This window comes from Brachyistius frenatus, unplaced genomic scaffold (genome assembly GCF_029030835.1).
Source record: "Brachyistius frenatus isolate BFR_SWC_R1_liver_20210118 unplaced genomic scaffold, ASM2903083v1 Contig_48, whole genome shotgun sequence".
Classification (NCBI taxonomy): Eukaryota; Metazoa; Chordata; class Actinopteri; family Embiotocidae; genus Brachyistius; species Brachyistius frenatus.
Window position 1 is genome coordinate 1317908 of NW_027210647.1, and position 23172 is coordinate 1341079.

A 23172-nucleotide genomic window follows, 5' to 3' on the forward strand; every position below is an offset into this window, starting at 1 on the left:
AGTTTAAGGGGTGCTAGTGAGCCATTTGGCCACGCCCACTCGCGAAACCACTACAATATGGAAATGTTTCACCACGACTGATGCGGGTTCTATGTTTCATGAGTTTTTGAGTATGTTAAAGCCGCCAAAAAGGCGATTAAGCTTAAGGAATGATAATAATAAGGAAGAAGAATTCCTTGAAGAACAATAGGGCTTTCGGACCATCCGGTGCCCGGGCCCTAATAAACAGCAAATAACAAGAGACAGAAGCGTTGATGGTGTTCATAAAAGGAGAATATATTTAACACATTTTCTAGTCAATACTAGGTCAATGCTACATCCATCCATTATCTATACCCGCTTTATCTTGAACAGGGTCATTGGGGTTGAAATTCACCTTTTTTTTTGGTAAGTGTTCACTTTCTTCTTTTGTAACCACCTTACAATGTTCCACATATTGGTCAGATGATAACATCTGAGCCAACTCCATTCACTGATGAAGATCATGATATGCACACAAACTATAAACAGCATTAGAAAACAAAAACTAATTAGATTAAGTTGTTTTCTTGTAGTAATCTTTATGAGCATGATATAAAATTCTGATCTGGAGATTTGGTGTAGTGGTGGTTACCTTCTGTTTACACTTGGATCAGGAATTCTGTGTTTAAGTCAAGCGGACATAGACAGGGTTTTCCCTATTGATGTGATACACTCCCTGGGGCCTAGCTTAAAAGCCAAACTAAAGTAATGAAATCACTCAGTGTTGAGGATTCTGGCGTATCAAGGGCACCCATATACTCCAAAGATTTACCATTCATTTCTCTTGGAAAACATGGGAGTGGGGAACAAGAGAGCGAAAAAAGAGAGTGGGAGGTGAGGGAGAGCTCTGTCCAATGGAGCCAGGGTAAGAATTTATGGTCAGGAAGAGCGATGAATGTGTAATTTACGGTGCATACTCTCCCGTTCCCCCTGCCCTCCCCTTTGGTAATGAGAAACGGCTGTTTTGTTTTGGGGCCAATGCATGGTAGACCCCCTCCCTTCTGGCTATGACACACCATTAGTTTTTATTTCTGTCTCTGCCTTTACGACCCCTGCCCAGGCGCCAGCATTTGGCCAGTGATCGGGACCATCACACCATCTAAGCTCTTCCACCACCCAAGATGGCTTCCTGTAGCCTGAGCAAAACTTTACCGTAGCCACAGAGGGCTTTGAATTGGAGATGGATAGCAACATACTCCCAGCAGAATTTATTTTTTCTCATAATGCTGGCGCCTTATGATTCTACTTAATTTACAATATTGTCAAAATATTTCCATTTGACCAGGAATGACCTTCCTCGCCATGTATTTGCTTCGTTTGGAAAACAAATTTATGATTACTGTTTTTAATTTTGGCTATCGAATCTATTGGTTATGTAACTGTCCTTGCCAAAAGTGATCGCTCAGATCTGAAAACAAGGCAACATAGCGATAGTTTGACAGGGCAGAAACAGAGCGGAGCAGCAAGACAGCTTGGTAACACAGCAACAGTTTAACCAGATAACTGCCATTTTAATTGGGGGCAAAAACAAAAAGCAAACCCACCCATGATGTGGATTATAATTTCCTCATTGCAAAGGAATATGATTGCAGTAACGTACAAGAGATCAAAGTAAAACCACAAAGTTGGTAAATTGTTATGGAAGTTTAGGATTTGGTTTTCCTGTTCCTCCTGAATAAGCTGGAGATTTTTTTTTAAACCAGTCTGAGTTTGACTGATTGTGTTTCTTCTTTGCCAATGTTCCCAATGGGTAAAAGTAAGCATCCAAGTTCTAATAAACTATAGTCAGTTCATTATTAACATTGTTAGTTGAGTTATCATTAGAGTTAGTCCTTATTTGTAAAATATGTCATTAATATTAAAAGAGAAATATACAAGTATACACATGACTCTGCTATAGATTGTAAACAAGAAAATTGAAATAAAAAACAAAACAAAACAAAACGGAAGATAATTATATAGACAAAATTATTAAAACGCCATTTCAAAATCCAATTTGGTGGAAAATCAGTGCATGATTGAAATGTCATCAGCTTCATCTTAACTTTATTTAGGCTTTCACAGAATAAGCTATACATGTTGATACTAATACTTCTTACGTTTGATGATAAACACAGCTTGACATAGTCAGTAAAACGATCCATAGTATGAATGAATATTGTAGCATGTAACTTCTCCTGAAACCAATATCAAAACAAACAAACCCATGGAAAAGAAACGTTTCGCTGTATCTGCGATGTCATGAAGCCAGCTTTTGGAGTATACATCTGTAAAATGCTATGATTGTTTTGAAATACGAGCAGTAGGAAACATTATAGTTGTGCAAAATCTTCAGACCCTGTTGCAAACATACTGATTACTGAACGGCTGTTGATTTGATGGCTTATATAGTCATTAGTGTCTTTTATTTACTGCATATTTGATATAGCATTTCCTCCCGCTTGTGTTCCAGACCTTTTTCCTTCTATCTATGAGACCAGTATTAACACATGTGCAAACATCAACACATATGTACGATCAACTAAGCTCCGTCGACAAACAACTCGAGTCCATGCAGGAATACACGTATAAAGTACACAAACACCCGGACTTCAGGTGGAGACAAACAGACGCACACACATACACACGCACATGCAACCTTGTACCATGCAAATACTCGTTTCTGTGCAGAGATATTTTCTGATACAAACATTGACATTTAATTCAAAACAAACACTAAGCTATCGAATGGCAAAAAGTTCGTGTTAAGAGACCAGAGGAGGATGTGAGCAGTGATCCCAGTAATCCTCCTCTACATCTTTTCTTAGGCTTGCTTTGTATTAGATTCCCTCCTCAGAGTGATATATAGAAGACCTTCTGTCCTCAAAAACCACAAATGATTCCAGTGCCTTTCTTTTTGTTTCTTCCCTCAATAGGAACGAAAGATACGAAGACTTAATGAGTAGTGATTCATTGTCTTTGCATCACGTAGAGCGACTGTTGAGAAAATCCATCTGCCACCTCTCACAAACAAGAATACAAATGAAGAACAGATTGTGATTAAAATCTGACAAACAAAATACATCATCAAGCAAAAAAAAAAACCTTCATTCATTATCAAGCTTCCAGCTTGAATGTTGCGTTTGAAACACAGGATCTGTTCTTAGTTCAAGAGTGACATACTGTAGGGTAGGTTCATGACACAAACAAAGTCCACAAACCACAATCTTCAATGTGGTTTTGCTGTCCAACAGTGATCCCTTACGAACGAATATCAAATCTTTCAGAGTACCACAAAGATACAAGTCTCCTCCAGATATGCGCACCTATTAAAAGGTTCAGGAAACCTTTTGTGTTGCAGCAATTCTCCAGTTCTCTTTGCATCTTCTACAATGCAGCATAGCAGCATTAATCCATTCCTTCATCGCGTCTCTGTGTCTGTGGCTGGTGCTGCCAGATGAGGCCATTGTCTCCGTTTTTCTCTCGGCCTCATCGGCAGGCGTTCGAGTTTAGGTGACAGAGCTGGTTGTGATGCTGGAAGCGGTGGTTGTCCTGCTCTGGCCTTTCCTCCGCTTCCCCCCTCCACCTACCCCTCCACCTCCACCTCCTCCCCCACCTCCACCTCCACCTCCTCCTCCTCCTCCTCCTCTACTACCATCTTTGCCTTCTCGTCCTCGGCCACGTGCATTCTCCCTCTCTCTCTTGTTTGTATCATCTTGCCTGTCTCCCTTATTCTTCCTCTCTGAAATGAGAAAGCAGAGAAACTTGATTAATTAGGTTGTACTATTTCTCAAATAAAAGTCTTGTAAGGCTTATGTCATAATCAGATGTTGTATGTTGAAGTGATACTGCCTGGCTAAACCAAAGTAAAAACATTGATTCCTGAAGGCTGAGAGAAGATGATATGGGATGTGTGATGCATCAGAACTTGTGGTTGTGTGGTTTTTATTACCGGCAGAGTAAACATAAACCCTGCACATACAGGATATGTACAGCAGTAACAAGTGTGCAACAAGTAGCCAAAAACTAATAATCAAACCATATAGGACAAAATAATACATCTAAATATTTGGCTGCTAATTATTTTTGGCTGTGTTCACCGATTTGTCCACCACTGGACTAAAATATTGCAACAACATGTGGATTAATTGCTGTGAAATTGAGTACAGACAAGCCTCATTTCTCTGCCGATCTCCTGAATTTTACTGGCGTGTCACTGAGTTTCACATCTGTGTTTTTGAGTGAAATATCTTGACAACTACTTGAATTTGATACAGACACTTTTGTTTCCTGAAGGACAATTTGTGATCACATTGTTGATGCCTTTACTTTTCCTCTTGTACCAAAACAAATTTAAATTGTCTAATACTTTGGTTTATGACCAACTATCTGAATTGCCTCAGCTGTACTGTCTTGCTAAATATTAGTATGCTAAACATCATCATGTATTTTCAAAGCATGCTAGCAGGCCGATGTTAGCACTCAGCTCAAAGCACTGCTGTATCTAAGTGCACCCTCACACAGGTGCCATCCAAGGCTGCAGACTCTTAGTCAGTTTAATTGTCTATTTCAGCAGCCTCTCACTCCCTTATTCCACTTGACACACTTACAAGCCCCGCTCACCTCTCTGTAAGTACTCTTGCATTACAATTCACACCTGTCACACACTTTAAGAGTATAATTGCTCTCTAAATACAAACATCCATCACTGTGTGCCTAATGTCCACACATAATCTGTTCATTGACGGGAAGGGACCTGCTGATGATTTTAAATTGCAGCACATGTACGGACTGTAAGAGCTCTGAGGGCAGTGAAGTAACAATTTTCCGTCACATTAATCACCTTAAAATCCCTTGTGGCATAATGAGTTAAACGTTGTCAAGGGGCCAATAATGGCCATTAACAGCGAGAAGAGCTGTCACAAAGTGGAAATGGACATTATGTCCGGAGTGACGTGGCTGTTGTTTAGGCAGCACTAAAAAGTGTTTGATTTTGTATATTTGAGAAAGGGCAGTTACGCCGGAGGTTGTTTGTTATGAGCTTGTCCATTGAGACTCTGCACATGCTGAAAACTGAGTGAACACACGCCAAGAACTGGACAGTTTTCATGCACAGCTGACAACAGGAGAGCTTATGGCGCCACCATGTTTGTCTACTGCATTGCAGTAATACGCTCTATGTTTATCTCCCTACCATCATTTTTTAACTCGTACAAACTGGTGCTTTTTGGGGGGGTTTAAGTGCAAACTACAGGAAAACATTTCACAAACTTCTGCAAAAGCATGTTTCTACAAAGCCAGTGAAAATCATTATGCGCTGATAAAGTAGATCTGGTGTAGTTGAATGTGGACAGACCAAACACAATAATATTTATTTACCGCTGGCCCATGCAGAGTCCCAGTTGCTTTACTCTCAACTGAAAGCTATAAGGCTCAGTCCCACACAGTAGTGCACAAACTGGAATAACACATCTTTTTTGCGAGCCATTAGTGCCAGAATCATGAAAACATAACTGAAACCTCATTTGTTTAGTTGGCTCAAATTATAGATTCTGTCCTATCCAGTGTGCTCATCATTTATGTCTTGCATCAATAAACATATTTCCGAGCTTTTATAGCAGCTACTCAAACAAACACTTAATATTGAGCAGTAATAGTTTCAATTTAAATCAATGAGGCATAGTGAACGAGAGTGGAGTCTGAGTGAAATAAGGGTCCTCAAACACACTCTGCAGCATCTGAGCTGATGTGCTTACTGTGTTAGGATTTAATTACTTCTCTAACAAATCACTAATGGAGCCAAGAGAGGGGGACTCCATCAGTTTATGACAGCCCTGATTGCACCTCCTCTCCATCCAAGCTAAACAATTTTGTCTGACAAATTAAATAACGCATCCAGAAAATTCTGTTTTCGCGTGAGACCTTTTTGTGGAGCGTCAGGAAAAGGGGGAAAAAATTTGCAGCCAAATCAACACAAAGCGTGAGATCTGCAGACCACTAAATCACTGATGTTATACAAGGTCTGCCCCCTGTGTTTTATATAGCTAGCCTGCCAGCCAACTCCCACAGACGAATCCACAGCTGCACTTTTTTTGCACAGAGTTTACCCACATGAACTACATTCAACGGAGTCATGGTACTATCAGCCATGAATTACCTCACAGAGGAAAATTCATTCCTATGCATGTTGGGAGCAACATGCATCTTATTTCCATTCAAGTTCAAGTATTTAGCAGCAGAATGGAGGAAAAATAGAACTCAAAGTCTTCCTAACGTCAACAGTCGACCATTTCACAGCCCACAAAGTTCTATGACACGTCACTTATAAGACAAAACCTCACATATCATCCTTGCTTTTCTGATAAGACCTACCTTTGCTACAAGTTAAGAAATTTGGCAGTCAACGTAGCAGTTCTTATAGAGCAGTTTATAATATTTGACTGTTAATTATTCTTCAGAATCCAAGGCTGAAATATTTTCCAGGATGCAGGTGTCAGACCGAGTAAGTTTGCTTCTCGTTTCTCAAATTGTGCTGTCACAGCCTGTCCGCTGACGAGCCCGCTTCTCGCCAAGCACTTAGAGGCCACGCCAGCCTCTTTCCCTCCAGACATGACCACAGATCTACAGGGACCAGCATCAGATCGCGTTGTGTTCTTCACACTTAGAGCCCTGAATGAACTTTCCAAGAGGAGAGGATGATCCTGGAATATGCAAGCCGTTACCATGTTTACTCGTATATATCGAGGCATGTCATCTGTAACGTTGCAACATCTGTACGGTCGCCAACACTGCAAATATTGTTACGCAATGTTGCTGCTGTGCTTGAAATCCCTTAAGCATGCCATTATTCAATAACAACTTTAAATACTGCTCATTTACAGTTTTCTTCCTCCTTGTAAATAAAGTTCAATTTCTAGCTCTGGTGAAAATTGCCACATTAAGCAAATCACATTAATATATGGGGGCATTTAGATACAAAGACATTCACTAAAGAGTCTTCATTAGTAAAAAGCCCAATGCAGTTAAAAAGGACAAACCTATAAATAAAAAGGGTTTAACTGCTCCATTCTTATTAGTGGATTTTGTAAGGGATATCATTTGAGCACTGTTGTAGAAAAAGTCAGATTTCTTTGCCTCACTGTTAAAGACCAATTATTTAAAATGCAAATAACCAGGATCCTTGTTGTTTTTGTAGCACTTTTCATTTAATACACTGTCAACCAATTGGCCAGATCCCTCATTTAATAGCCTTAGCTGCAAATGATGCCAGGAGTGCCTAATAAGCTGTTATGAAAGTTGATAATGGCCACTGACTGGCAAGAATGACTGTTAACCTGCTGGAGAGAAAGCTGCTGTGTGGATGAAAAAAGCCCGAGCAAATATGTCAGGGTCGTGTAAACCAGCCGCTTCAACGGTCTTCAGAACAAATAGCTCTCTCCAGCTCTGATCCCGGTCCAGCTTTGCAGTGCGTAATGTCCGCCCTTCATCTGCTTGGCTCGTACATTAAGTTTTTTGTTTACATGCTGAACAGTCAAGAGATTCTGTATCCTTCTGCGCGCTTTGCCAAACCAAACCCAATCAACACGTTGCGGGTCACATACACACTGGCGTGACTTCAGGCCTTTGAATATTGAGTAATGGTTCCATCCATCATCATATTAACTGTGGAGGCTTTTCATGAAACGCATGCAATTTATTGCCTGCTCATCTGTTATCCGAGTACTGTCGTCAGATCACAAAGCTAACACTAGCTGTACTTTTTTAATTAGAAACTAAATACAATTTCTTCTTCAGTGTATATGTTTTCTGTACGTGTATTTGTCTTACCTCTGACACAAGGCGTCTTGGTCACGACACACTTCCTCCTCTCTGTCTCTTGAGTGCAGGTCTGTGAGGGTACAAAAGCAGGCGAGGTGTCCGGACTGTGAACCTGCGGAAGGGGCACACGAACCCGGGACTGGGAGCCTTTTTTAAATCCACATGTTTTGTTTTTCTTCATACAAGAACCCCATTGGCTCCACTCACCCAGTTCACACTCTGAAGCACGCTGACCTGGGACACAAAAAAATTTATACACAATTAAGGTAGTCAGGGAACAGTCTGCAGCTCCAAAATTTTAAATTTTCTTCATAGCCACTCTGTCTGCTTTATACAACTCAGGACAATGACTTTTAGTCATTTAAAAATCTGAACATTTTAATTTTGTAGGAGAGAAGAATACATTGGGAAAATCGCTGGGAACATGAAAATGTACTGCACTGTATAGCCCTTGAGTATAGTGTGCATATGACAAAGTCTAGTTTTTTGGGTTTATTATCCATCCATCCATCATCTATACCTGCTTGATCCTGAACAGGGTCACAGGGGGGCTGGAGCCTATCCTGTCAGAAGGCAGGGTACACCCTGGACAGGTCGCCAGTCCATCACAGGACCAACAAATAGAGACAGCCGGAAACAAAGACCTCTCACGCTCCCATTCACACCTAAGGGCAATTTTTGTAGAATCACCAATTAACCTGAGATGCATGTTTTTGGAGGGTGGGAGGACACCAGAGTACCCGGGAGAACATGCAAACTCCACACAAAAAGGCCCGGGCCCAGATTCGAACCCAGAACCTTTTGACTGAGGTGACAATGCTAACCACTGCACATACACTCGCCAGTCCACTAGAGGGTAGTGTGTCAATGTCACGTTTTGCCTCGCTGAGGTGTGAAAAAAAGCACAAGTATAACCGTGGTTGAAGAAGGAGGGCATGTGATAGAGGTCATATGACAAAGAACAAAGAGGGATACAGTCCGCAACTCAGAAATTGTATTTAATTTGAATTACTAACAATTCACATTACTACTACGTTATCTACAATAAAATCACTTATTTTAACCCAAATTAATAATTTATTTCCTAAATCTAACCAAGTCGTTTTTGAGACCAAATGTAGGACACCTTGCTGAAGTAAGACATGACACTGACATGGTTTTGTGCAGTAGACTGACAGGTGTATTACATGCTTTGTGATACCGGGTTGTTCTATGTGGATGTGTAGGCTCAACTATAAGGAACATCGTGATGCCAAAAGGTCAGGTTTTCAGGTCTTTGAAGCCCTGTGCAAAGATGCCTGGAGAGACATTCATTTCAATGTTAATACTGTCGCTTCTAACTGATGACAGAATGATCAGCACCAGAAAAATAAGAACAGAAAGCAAAGCGCAAGTGTGGTTTATATGTTACATGTTGCTTTCAGTGATGCTGTGTTTAAGTTTTGAAGTTGGTAAACAATGGAAGGTTAAAGGTCACTCACCGACACACTCCATGGTCTCATTGGCAGTGCGTTGGCCTGGAGGGCAGCTGACATAACATCTCCCACTGTGTGAATACAAGCCCTCCTTACATTTTGTGCAAAAATTGCGATTGAAACACGCTTCACAATTGTCTATTTTACATTCTGAAAAACACAGGGGAGACAAAAAGAGAGGATCAAATAGAGATAATTTCAGTTTAAAGTCACATTGAGTCTGAGGATGATGAGTGTTAATTTTATTGCTTTCAAATTTATTTATTTTTTCTTCGAGAAAATTTCTGATGGAAACAGAAATAAGTATTAATTGAATATTAATTGTTCTCATTCACAGTTCTCAAGAGAAAGTACAAGAGGAACTTGAATTTGATTTCCTCTGAGAGATTTATTAGTGATTAAACAATAGATATATTTGAGGGGAATAAAACTCTTCTCTTAAAAACATATGGACCACAGGCTTTCTGGTTTTTTTTTGGAAAGCCGGTGTGAATGAGTACAGCCAGAAGTCTATTGCTTCAGAGGACTTCTCAAGGTGGGTTTCTCCACATCGCTGACTCATTAAAATCTCTGACTCAAACAACAAACTTCTTGTAATTTAGATAATTACAAACACAAGAGGATAAAACCCAGTCATTGTAAAGGACTTGCAAAAGCTTCATCATTAAAGACACTTCCTTATTCTAGACAATTCATTTCATCAAACAAAAACAGTGGAGACAGATGGAAATCTCTAAATATCTGTCTGTATTTCTATATAGGGAATTTATTCAGTTCTAGACTGGCTGTATTCATGTCTGTTAAACTTAAGAATTTGTACTGCATTGCTGGTCTGATGCCAAGGTTAGAAATGATCTAACACTGACTCCCTCAGTGAAATCCTAATGTTCTTGCCTCCTGCTCCCAATTACTATTTTTAAGCCCTTGACAGCTAAATTTGACAGCACTGACATTTGTAGCCCTATAATGTAAGACAAATGTTATATTAACAAGAGACTCTGGGATGACATGTATAAAGTCAGATGATTAGATAATAATACAGGTTAGCCACTGGGGGCCTCCAAAAATAATGTGTTGAGAAAATAAGCCCACTGTACAAAAAAACAAGGACAGTGAAAGGATGTTGCATTTAAAATAGCAATAATTCCAGTGGTATCACTTGTACAGATGCAACAAACTTTATATGGAAAATAAGATTACTCTATTAAGTATAATCTTTATTGTAAATGCAAATTAAAAAACGGAATCTATGAAAATATATTACCGATAAAGCTTTTGAAATCTCTTTATCTGAAATATTAAAACTTGAAAATGTTGCATGACCAAAACAGGGTAATGAGTTTTATCCTCATTAAGCTTATGCAGACATGGATTATCCAACAGACACTGTGTGGTGTATTAAACATGTGGAAATAATGACAGTCATTATACATCTTGTAAAATAATCTGGAGACCATGTATACAGGCCGTACATGACACCATAAAGAAGTATCATAATAAAATATGTGTCAAACAGAAAGCATAACAAACATGGATTGTGGCCTGGCATGAACCCTTGAGGCCAAATAAAAAACACAGACATCCTCTCAAAAGCAGACAAACAACACTGTATTAGAAATGTTTTTGTCGGGATTTTTGTTCCAATCCTGTTTTCTGCCCACACATAAGGGGAAACAGACAACGTACGGAGTTGCTGGCACTCCTCGCCTACAAGTACAGGAACAGTGCTACCAGATCCAGCAAAGTCAGTCTGGTAAGTATTGTGGCCACCCTTTTGCCCACTTTCCAAATGAGCCAAACTTGCCCATAATTACAATGAACACAGTTTCAGTTACAAATTGTACTCACATTTAGTAAATATTTTTCTGTATTTGGTAATTTTGTGCGTCTTGTTACTGGAATAAGAAGCAGCAAACAAAAAGATTTCATCATCATCAAGTATTTTTTTATATTTACTTATTGCTGGCCATTTGCCTCTTGTTAGTGCGCATTCAGTAATAGGGGGGTGCATCTTATTCACTCACGAGTAAGTGATCTATGTAAAGATGAGAATAATTTAGATCTTTGTTATACTAAAAAAGTGGCAAAGAAAAGTTAAAATATTCAAATAAGATACACAAGATAAAAAAATTAAAAAAACGAGCAGGAGCACCCCTGTACTTCTAAATACCCCCATGTTGTACATAAACAGGAGAGGATGAGTCAAAGATAAACAGATTACTTCCAAAGGCTGGATTTGACACCAGCTGTGTTGAGTTTTACAGAGTAAAGAGTTAGCTGGAGCCTTCATGTATCTGGAAGATTTCTCCACATTCGTATTTACAAATGTAATGTGCCCTCTCACATCCCGCTCACGTTAAGAGCCTACAACACAAAGTCAAACTCACGGGTGCATCGGTTATTTCCTTCTGGGTTCCTCATGCCAAAGTATCCCATGGGGCAGGAGGCGAGGCACACGCCTATCTGACGGATGTCATTGCGCTCCAGGAAGATGAAGAGCTTGGGCTTACATTTAATGCAGCCGTTATACTCAGAGCATCGGTCACAACCTTTGGGGCAGGATGGTGGCCCCTCAGTACTAACTGTGGAGACATAAGGTAAACAGAGAGAAAAGAACAGCCACGTTGAGGTAGGTAACAGAACAGCATGGTGTACCATCATGTAAAAAGATGAATTGTTTCCAGCCACACATGAATTTTAATGACGAAATTCGGCCTGAGAACAACATCGGGGAAGTGCAATATTTCGCTGGCGTCCACACAGATAGTAATAAACATGCCAGCACTTTAACATTCCAACAAACAGGGGTTAAAGCTTGCAGCTTAATCTAGGGGAGGGCCCGGCCAAACATCTTTGTTTGAAAAGTTACTCACTGTTTACTTCAAACTGCTTGCCGGAGATCCTTAACAGATTTTCATTTGGAGAAACCCGGGTAATTGGGGCTGACACTCAACCAAGAGCCAGTAACTAACACTGGGGTCAGTCAGAAACGGTCTTGGCATAAGAGCACCGCGGTAGTGACAGACGTGAATACTGTACGTGCTTTAATCTTAGTGGTACCAACCAGCAAGTATCCCCTGTCCGAAACTGCACTACAAATGCACTCTCACATTTAATCTCAGTCTCAGACATGAATCTTGTTGCTTTAAAAGGCAAAGATACACAACCAGAAATCAAGATCATTTCGAGGAAAAGTGTGTTAAAGTGCACATTCTTTTTCTGAAAACCATTCAGCGTCAAAACAACAGTTGTCCGAGTTGATTTAGAGTCCTGTACTACGTCCTGTACTATGTCAGCTCTAAATATACATACAGCAATCAATCTGCCGTCTAGCCTCCCAGAAATCGGATGGAGAAAGTGTTAAAAGGTTGTTTTTTTTCCACAAACAGAACTCCACGTCTGAGTCACGGCAGCCAGCAGCTATTACAACCAGGTCTCATTGCTCTCTACCACTAATAACGTTAAAAGTAATAATTGTCCCAGGTAATCATTTGCAACCGAAGGAGTATATAAATCCACAAATGTGATTAAATGTGATGGTATAAAGTGTTTTTGACAGGTGGTGTATTGTAAAATGAGAGAGCTTGCAGTGTTTGAAGCACAAGGAGTAATGTGTTACAATGTCTACTCGCTTCTCCGATGTTTCCAGTTTAATGTTTGCATGATGCTAAATTAATTCAGAGAGGGAACACAGAAAGCCCACAGGGAAGAAAACAAGCCGTACTGTTCTCAGCTATTTGCCCACCAGGAGGGACGTTCAACAAAAATCTCTGAAAAAGCTGTAAATCAAATGTTAAATTACAAATATCATCTACATCTGAAGGGGGAAACGCCTCAACCGCCTGTGACAGGATAGAGGGCACTCACACAGGACTGGTGAGTGAGCCCAATCCTTCTGTCTTCATTACAGTGCCAAAAGATGAACTGTGACAGCATCACTGTGCATGTAGGCCTATATGTGAATGTACTGTACACTGTATTCAGTTCCTGAGACACAAACAACAGCTTTTACTTCCCAGTATGTGTGATTTTAAGAACGCCACATCTGCTGCTGTGGCCAGTCATGGTATTAAATTAATTCTGGTTCAGCGAGGTTGGGGTGAGCTTGGCATTGGCTGAAAGCTCCTCGTGTGTAAAAGAAAAATTATTTAAAAGCTGACACTAACACCAGCGCTGAGGCTCTGGGGCTACTCAGAGTATACTCATAGTCGACGTGAGGTCAGAAAAATGCTTACAACAATATCGGCAGCACGGTCCAATTGAAAGCTTAGAACTGTCAGGTACTCACTCCATTATGTGCCCACACAGCCAGACACGAAAAGAGCGATGGCTTTAAGAATGAATCCATCAAAAAGCCCTCTATAAACAACTCTAATGCCCATAAAAGTTTTACATAAACTGAGAGAGGGATGATCTTAAAAAGAGGAAGAAAGATGAGCCGTTCCAGGGAAACACTGAACCTAACACAACCCGCCAAGGAAAAACAAATAGGAATGATGAGAAAATAAACAAAATGTTATCTTTACTTTGCTGGTTCAATGTTTATAAGACATCCACCACAGTGACTCAGACCACAGAACGAAAAGCAGCAGTGCTGCAGTGGAAGAAAAACAAGAGATCAAAACAAACTGACAAAGTGAGAACTCACCGCGTCTCTGCCTTCTCGCCTTGGAGAGCTTGAGAACATCGCTGTGACCCATGGAGCCGAGAAAGACCATTGCCAGCGCCACCAGTCCCAGCTGCATAGTCCCTGCTGCCTTCCAGGCTATGCAGGGTCCCCCCCTGCAACCGGATGGATCAGGTGGGGGGGTCCCCCTTCCTCTGTGGGACAGGTGGATCCCTCTGCTGCTGGCGCTGATGATCCCTCCTCTCTCCCGCAGCACTGCTCTCCTTCTCTGTCTGTCCCTCCCCCCAGTCTCTCTGTATCTTTCACTCAAACAAGCCCGAGGCACAACAAGCCATCACGCTGGTGGTGGTACTGGAGCAAACAGAGCAGGGGCTGTAGGATGGAGGGGGGGGGGTGTCATAGGATGAAGAGGAGGAGAGTGTTCAACATCTAGTGGGTCAACCCATGAAGCTTGTGGTGAGCTGGCAGGGGAGCACAGATTGAATGTCTGTTTGATGCAGGTTTGCTGTCAGTAAGTGCTCACAGGCATGTTTCCTGTTAGAGGAAGCTTTAAAATAAGGGCTCGCCAATTGACAAAAGATGGATGCAAGTTTTTGACTATGTGTGACTACACATTTGCTTGTAGCAGGACCTGCTGAGAAAAAAAAAAAAAAAAAAACGGGGCAGAGAAGACAAAAAAAAAAATGGCAAGTTTACAAGCAGGAAAGATACAGATACTTTACAGATAAACTGTAAAGAAAACGGCAAAGGAATATTTTGACATTTTGTAGGCTTATTAGCTATCTTGCTGAAAGTTAGATGAGAAACTCTGTCAGGCTTTTCTAATAAATACAAAACTAAAGCCAGCAGCCCATTAGCCTAGAAGAAAGAGTGGAAAGAGTGGAAACAGAGAAAACAGCCTGCCTGGCTCTATCCAAAGGTGAAGTCTCATTAGCACATTATATCTTGTTTAATCGCTCCAAAAGTGTTGTGCATAAATGACAAATTGCAGTCTTTAGTGAGATTATGCCTGCACGTCACACTATTTATTAGCCAGGTGCTGTAACTCGTTGTAGTTTCTGCTAGTTGCCTAGCATCCTAATAGTTATGAAAAGACTACTGCGCCCAGCCAAGAAATATCCCCCAATTTAACCCCTCGTAAAACTACAAAAGTCCAGTGATTGTACATTTTTAGCTTCTCTTTTCTTCAGGCTTTATACAAAGAAAAGTTAACCGGCTGCTGACGGTATCTTCATATTTATAGTAGATATGAGAGTGGGATTCTTCTAAAGTCTCAGGAAGCAAGCAAATAAGCCAAAATTGTAATTTAATATGTTTTTCCAACAGTAAGAGAATAGCATCAGTGTGCTGTCAACACATCTGTGTACTCGAACCACATTAAACATTAGATTCTAAACTGATAAAACACAGTATTATTTGGCCTGCATTTATTTCAGTATGATGCATCAGAAGTCTCTGTGATCTGAAGAACTAAAATCATGATCGGCTAAACAATTGATCATTCATGCAACAAAGAAACCAAACACCACAAACACTTTGGGGGAATTGCATTTCAAGCTGTGTTTGTCCCTGGATGACAAACTGAGCAGGTTTACCCTTCGATAATACAGTGAAGTCAGCGCTCTCTGGGGAAATGCAACACACACTCCGACTGAGGGCCTTTGTCATATTTGGTGCTAAGATCATTTTTAGATAGTGCCATGTGCTGCCTGTATTTACAGCTTTTGTGTGAAGAGGACACACAGAACATGTTAGTATCTAAGCAATGGGCGGTCCTCCCTCGCAGCTCAATATAGAAAAATAGGACCGTATTTGGCCGCTAAGTTGGTTGTGGCTCTGAATCACACAAAGGACAATGCCATTTGGTGTGTCTAAACATTCCAGCATGCGACATTACATTCTTTGCTAAAGTATAAATCAAAAGAGACAAAATAATTTCACAATATTTCTCTTAGCTGGACAATGAACCAAAATATTTTTTAGCATCCACAATATGAGTTTAGCTTGACACGACAAAAAAAAAAAAAAAAAAAAAAAAATACAATTCCCATAAATAACATTCTTCTTTTAATTTTATTTCAAACTTAAACACAAGTACCAGTGAATGCAGACTGATTCCCAGTGTGGATAATAATGACTAGAAACTGTACTGTGAAGCTGTACTCTATTTCAACAATGGAAGAAAAGAGAGTCACTCGGCACAAAACAGTCATATTATTGCAAAACAGTTTATTACTATTTCATTTCATGAGCTAGATGGAATTTAGTAGCATCGCTCGTAAAGAGTGGCATCTGTCGAAGCCTTTTGATGTTTAATGAATCAAGAAAATTCATCAAATACACAGGCAACCAAGCACAATTTCCTAATTATATACAAATACATTAAAAAAAAAAAAAAAGAGAAAGAAAAATAAATTCCTTTTCTAAGCATTACAATTCAAAAGATTTGCTTCATACCTAAACTTAGGTCAGGGGTATTTGTATCCTCTCCTACATGACAAACTGTTCACACTCTCGAAGTTTATTTAGCTCTTAACGCTAACGACTCAGAATCTCACCGACACCTCTCGGCTAAAGTCATATTTACAGGAAAGATCCAAGAGTGTCTTTGGCAGCACCTGTTTGTTCCTTGAGAGAATGGTGATTGGAGAGCGAGACATGCTCTCTGGATCAGTCAGAAAATAACCTTTCCAGTACTAAGTAACTCAAGACATGTGCCAGAGACTCTTTCATAACCCAGCACTCCTACGACTGTGATACCTGCCAAAAGCCCACCTCAGCCCATCCATACGAGCTCTCACACAGCAGAGATAAGTGACAAGCAGAATCAGGCGGCAGAGTACAGCAATCAGAGAAAAGTTGTTGTTGTGTAGTCCATCTGCATTGTTTGTAATGCCCTATTTTAACTTGCCACATCATAAACAAGCAACTGTGGCACCTGTACATTTTAAAAGTTTTCTGTCTCTGCTCGTTCATCCATTTAACTGCGTGTCTTTCCCCACCAATAGCCACATTCAGCTGAGCCCAATGAAACTCAGCCCGGCTCATCAAATAGTCAGGAGATAAAATTGCCTCCTTTGTAAGTCCAAAGTTTGATCCATCAATTATTCAAATCCTGAAAGGGAGCTCCCACACTGGGAATTTATTGAACTCGAGAAGGTGCCACAACTCTGAGCTCAGAGTTACAAATGCCTGTCGGTGAACTTTAAGCCTGTAACTTAACCTCTTGGTATATTTAAGAGCTGAACAAAGATCACCTATATGTTTCGTGTGTGCCAAATAGACCTACTGAGAAGGCTATGGAAGGACTAGAATTGGAAATGTCTGACAAGTCTGAGACAAAGAAAGAAAAAAAAAGAAAAAAAGCAAAGAACAATGATTTTGTTTAAGTCATTATATCTTTTACCTCACATGGGACCCTTTTACTGTTCTGCTGCAAAATTACACAAACCAAAAAACCCTCTTCCATTCAAAATTAAATTATTCTTAAGTGGCATCTACTACATGGACACCAAAAGTAGAATTAGCGGTAAACTCTTGTTTTTAAATAAATCATTTGGTTCCTGAAATGTGGCTGCTCGTGTGTGCCGGGTATAAAGCGACTACAATTTGTGGGTGATTTCACCCGGTCATAGTGCTCACTCGGTGCTAAATTTATTTTGATATTGGTAAAATCCCTGACGTGTACATGCAAACTATAAGCTCTGCTAGCATGAGACAATTTCGCCCACCATGACAAATGGAAAGAGAGGAGCAGAAAACAGAAAAAAGGACGACCAAGCTTCACTATCATCCTGATACAGGTTCTCAACAACTTTCTATCCAAGTCTGTAAAATGATGAGTCTGTCCACATCAAGGAGTGTGGCCGGCTGCGCCAGGTGTTTGTCTATCCACCTCACTATTCTGGTAATCATTTCCTCTGCTCTGCAGCTTAAAGAGTTCACAGAGTGAGAGGTCAAATATGAAGCACTTGTAAGAACAAAGAAAAAAAAAAAACAGCTCTTCCTCCAATCAAAACACTTCCAAACTCTCTTTTTAAAAAAGTTTTCATGTAAGACTGAAGCCTGCACAGACGGAGGATTGATCCGGCACAGCTCAGTTGAGCACAGGTCAGCTTATCTTCAAAGGCTCACACACCGTCCTAGATTACAGCCATTTGCATTACTCTTCCCTTCAGGGAGAAGGAAAATGAAGCACAGACCTCCACCTGTTCCCACTCCAGCATCTCTGCTATCACCTCCACACTGTCCTGTTATTTTTTCTAAATCTCTTCCTGCATGGTCTTCACTTTGAAACTGTGGAGGCTGACATTTACTCAGCTACCGAGGATGACTTGGAGGTAGTGTGGTGTAACAACGCGTGTGAGAGGAAAAACTCTACAATTCTAAAGTTCAATTCAGTTTTTATACAGAACTATTTCTTATTTCTCACTATCCTTGGTGTTAAATTATATATATATGTTTAAAAATGAATTTCTGGAAAGAAAACATTAAAATATTAATGATTGTAAAATAAAATTTAATAGACAGGTATAATTTATATCAACCTGATAAATAATAATAATAATAATAATAATAATAATAATAATAATAATAATAATAATAATGATGTCAATTATTTTTTTTAAACGAGAACGTTTAGTTTGTTTAGGGTGCAACAGAAAATAATTTTATAAAAAGTATAGACCCAAATCTGAGATGAAGGCTGGACCACATTGGTTAACCCAATAGAATAAAATTTTGAAAAAAAATTACAATGAACTCACCTGACCTGCACATCAGAGACGAATACAGCTGGTCATTGAACGGTCGGATCTCAGTTTCCTTTTTTATAAGGGAAAATCCGTTACTTGTTTGGTCACAAAGAACTCCTCCTACAGGATACCGCCATGCAACTTTTGTCTGTCATCATTTAAAAAGACATGATTTTTATGATATGACTCAATTACGAGGTAACTCCCTATTTGGCTGCTTAAAGGATGCAGCAGACAGAAAATGTGCAATGGATTTGAAATGAAGTCTTCCAACTAAGATGACATGCTAAAAAAAAAAAAAAAAAAAAAAAAAAAAAAAAAAGATATTCCGATGAAAAGGGTCACTGAGACTTTCCTTCGTCTTCTGAAGTCAGAGCGCGTGCTTGCACTGAAGCTCCCGCGAGGTGCTCTCTTTTATATCCACTTTAGAGCTCGAGCTGCATCCAACTCAGGCAAGTAGTTACAAAGCCGTGATATTTGCATCCAAACCCCAGCACTGCCAGCGGGTATTACAGGCCACGCCCCTTCAATTTTCACTGAGAGATGAAAAACCTGCGGTGGACTTTGAGTGTAAAGGTTTTATGTTCAACAGCAAATTCACATGTATTCCATCTTTTAAATAATTTGAAAAATATTGCAAAGACAACTTAAATATAACGCACAAAACATCAAGAAAGTAAAACTAAAATGACATTTTTTTCAACATAAGACAGACACAGATGAGTTTCTAATTGTTCTTTAGCATCTGTTAGTCACTTCCATTTCACCAGCTTTATCTTGTTTTTTAAAGTTCTGCATGGAAGTTACTGACAAGTATTTTTACAGAAAATTGAAAGACTACATCCAACTGAGGGCACACTTAAACAAGAAAGATGGAGCACAGAAAGTTAAAATACAGTATAAAATACAATGTGGTGTAAAGCAGAGAACAGAAACACACAAGGGGGACTTTGAAATCAATTTATAAACACAACAAACAAGCTATTTCCCAACATCAAGTTATTGGTTCATATGTGTTTTGTAAATGACTGAATTTCTGACACTTTTAACAACAATTATGAAACTGTTATGGTTAGTCAGCAAGTACACGGTGTCACTGTGCGACAAAATATAGTTTTACCTATTAACTGAACTCTGAGATGGAGGAAAAATAATATGAAGGAAAGCTTTCTATTCACACGTGTTTTGAAAATCCTATGAAGCACTTGAGATCATTATTATAGGATAAAAATATCCCAGTCCTCAGGTTAACACAAACAATATACATCTACACATACAATAAGCAGACATCAGAACAGTCTGAACAGTCCCCATTTCCTTGTTATCCAACAGGGGGCCATAAACCATAAACATCCATTCTTGGAGATCATACAGACCAGCATTCCTTGTTTTGAGACCGGGACATTTATCAACAGTGTTACGATGAGAAGGACTACTGGATAAACACCAGCCACATTCAGTTACACTTATCCTGCTGAAGGATTTATCATGAGAATAAAGTTACAGTGCAGCCTGTTTGTTTTTTCGTCCTGTGGCCAAGAAATAAACTGAGCCAAGAACCTGAAAACAACCCATCACCACTCCATCTTTATGACAGCCAGTGATGGAGTCATGACGTCTGTCATGAAAGAAAACCAGACATGATACCGAAGGTTAAATTTAAACTGACTTAGTCCTGCATGCAATATCCTATCTGGTACATTCATTTATTTCCAATGTGTGCAACCTGGTTTTGTTGAATCAAATGTGATTCATCTAAAGACTCCACTGAGAATCGGCTGGAACAACAGAGGTAATCTACCATACATGATGTGGAATGTTACTATTTTACATTAAGAATGTAAAGTGAGAAGTAGCACCTCTGAATTGGCCTGTTGGATTTTTATTCTTAAAGCATTTTTGAGTCACTTTGACAGCCCGTTAAATCATGCGGACGTCCACCGCCTGCCAATAGATGGCCCAGGGGAACCCTACAACAGAGCCAGACAGTCTTTTTGTATCACTTGTAAGATGCTTATGCATGCAAATATTGCAAAGTCGGCTTTATTAAGGTCATAATTTCTGTCATAGAATAAAGGCCAAGGGTAGTTATGGGCTATGTAATACCTCCAGAGTAGACTGCAGAGCAGCCCACTTTAAGAGAGACCTGGGGATTAATGATTACTAATGATAGGTTTATGACTCCAACATTGTGACTGTGCAGAACAGAGAGAATGTCAGAGAAAGATATACAGATGTTCTTCATATCCATCATCCAAAGACGGAAATTATACGTTTGTTTGCAAAAAAATTGTAAATCAAAAAGGGCTGATTTTTACCACACAATATATCGTGATCAGTCCTTTAAAGTACACATCATACAGGTTTAGATTTGACATCCGTGCCTACATTTAGGATTACAAATCGGGATACAAGGAAAGAAAATCATTGTTCAGCCGATCTTTCTTCATTTGATTCTCACAGTGAGGAGATATGTTCCCTACTGATTCCAGCACGGTGTCCTAATCTCTATTGCTTTCAGACAATGTCTCTTTAATGTCTTTTAAACTCAATTTATGTACTTACATTTAACAATCTATACATGGTATATGTATACTTTGACATAGGCCAATTGTGATAGCTGGACGACTGGTTCAGAGCATCTAATGGTTGATTTTGTTAGGTGTTCCTGGTATGCAGTGGTTAGAGCCTATCAAAAGTGTTCCAAGGAAGGACAACCAGTGAACGGTGGACAGGGTCATGGGAGCCATGAGGCTCATTGATGTGCGACGGGAGCGAAGGCTGCCTCGTGTGGTCTGATCCCATAGAAGAGCTTCTATAGCACTAAATGCTGAAAACCTGAATTCTGGCTCTGATAGAGAAGTGTTAGAACAGACCGTGCATTGTAGCTGCAGACCCTACACATATATATGGTCTTATTTGTGTGTGTGTGTGTGTGTGTGTGTGTGTGTGTGTGTGTGTGTGTGTGTGTGTGTGTGTGTGTGTGTGTGTGTGTGTGTGTGTGTGTGTGTGTGTGTGTGTGTGTGTGTGTGTGTGTGTCGTGGATGGGCTATGAGGTAATGTGGCTTGATCAGCTTTGTTCTCAAGGCAGTTCTTTCTTCCGGCACATCTTTTCATGTGCTGTTAGAATTATTTCAGACTTGGCCGTTCTTGCAGGATGTGTCAAAAGTAAATAAACAGGTTTGTTACAAAGTTTGTGTGTGCAGCACTTTTCTGTAACATGTCTCAAAGTCCTCTAAAGCTTGTTTCAAAGTCAAATATCTTGCCAGGCATCAGTGCAGAAATCCTCATCACTGCGTGCTATTGTGTCAGAACAAACTGTAGCTCAATTATCAAACAAGCATTACACAGCGATTATATAAGGCATCATCAGATGCTTTAAGATAAGATACTAGAATAAACACTTTCAACTACCTATTGGTCATGATAGAATTTAAACATCACAGCATAAGATAAGCAATAAAGGACCAATCAAGACAGGATAACAACAACAAAAATGGTTTATGGAAGTACTGTATGTACTTTCCTGTGCATTATTCATTAGAAAACCATGCTTTTCATTACCATTTCATGCGTTTGACAGCATAAGATTTCAATTAAATGTAGTACATTATAACAGAACAGCCAGTACCCTTTGTCATCAAGTGCCTTAATTAATCAAATGACGGTCTGGACAAAATTAAAATGTTGCACACAAGTGGTGGTGTTTTTTATGTTTAGAGTATAAAACTAATGGGTGTAATGTTGGCTTAAATGTTTACTTGTGAGGCTGTTGGCAAATTATGTAATTGCTGCATATAAAATGAAAGTCACAGAGAAAGAAGAGGCCAAGGGCACCCAGCCTTTCCCCATAAAGAAGAATTTCACACAACAAAATCCAAATTAGCATCAGAAAACACACACTGTGCAAAAAGTGATGGCAAATGTCAAACTTGGTGCATCTTGAACAGTAATGGCAATGCACAAACACCAAATTACATCTTAAAAATTACGTTTTTACACATTACGTTTTACACTAGATTATGACAAGATGCGGTGCTGACTGAGCTAAATCGGACTGATTAAATTACCCACAAGTCAGTGATTGATGCAGATGTTTCTCACAGCTCTCTACAAAACTGATTCATTTGTGTTTCTGCTGGCTATTCTTTATGATGCAAAAAAAAACAAATCCAGAAAGTAAAAGCTGAAAAGTCATGATTGATTAGTCGAAATAACGCAGTCGATCAGTTTTATCACTGCATTAGCTTTAAAGAGCTAGAGAGAACAATAATGGGATTCAGAATGAAAGCATAGTTTAAAAAAGAAAAAAAAATTGGAAGCTGCAGTCTGTCTATGTCTCTGTCTTCTGGCTAACATGGCCGCTTTACTGAACTGTCAAAAGTACTAAAATAATCAGACGGTTCATAATTTTTTATGTCAGACAAACAGCAGGAGGCAGAAGAAAAGAGGGTTAATTACTGCTATGCTGCCCAATTTAACTTAAGTGACCCAAAAA

The 23172-nt window shown here is 39.6% G+C and overlaps 1 protein-coding gene across 2 annotated transcripts; it reads right to left on the reverse strand.

Annotated features, from left to right (window-relative positions):
* Positions 1 to 318: 318 nt before the first annotated feature.
* Positions 319 to 18898, reverse strand: rspo1 (R-spondin 1). Of its 2 annotated transcripts, none has more exons than XM_069703810.1 (6): positions 18687 to 18898; positions 13942 to 14551; positions 11681 to 11875; positions 9300 to 9443; positions 7828 to 8052; positions 319 to 3742 (listed from the first exon to the last, which is right to left on the reverse strand). In XM_069703810.1, exons 2-6 carry the CDS (start codon positions 14036 to 14038, stop codon positions 3510 to 3512), a joined length of 894 nt encoding a protein of 297 aa, XP_069559911.1. In that variant the 5' UTR covers positions 14039 to 14551; positions 18687 to 18898; the 3' UTR covers positions 319 to 3509. The 2 variants fall into 2 exon arrangements, with proteins under 2 accessions (XP_069559911.1, XP_069559912.1); XM_069703811.1 differs by having other exon boundaries at positions 13942 to 14554.
* Positions 18899 to 23172: the final 4274 nt, after the last annotated feature.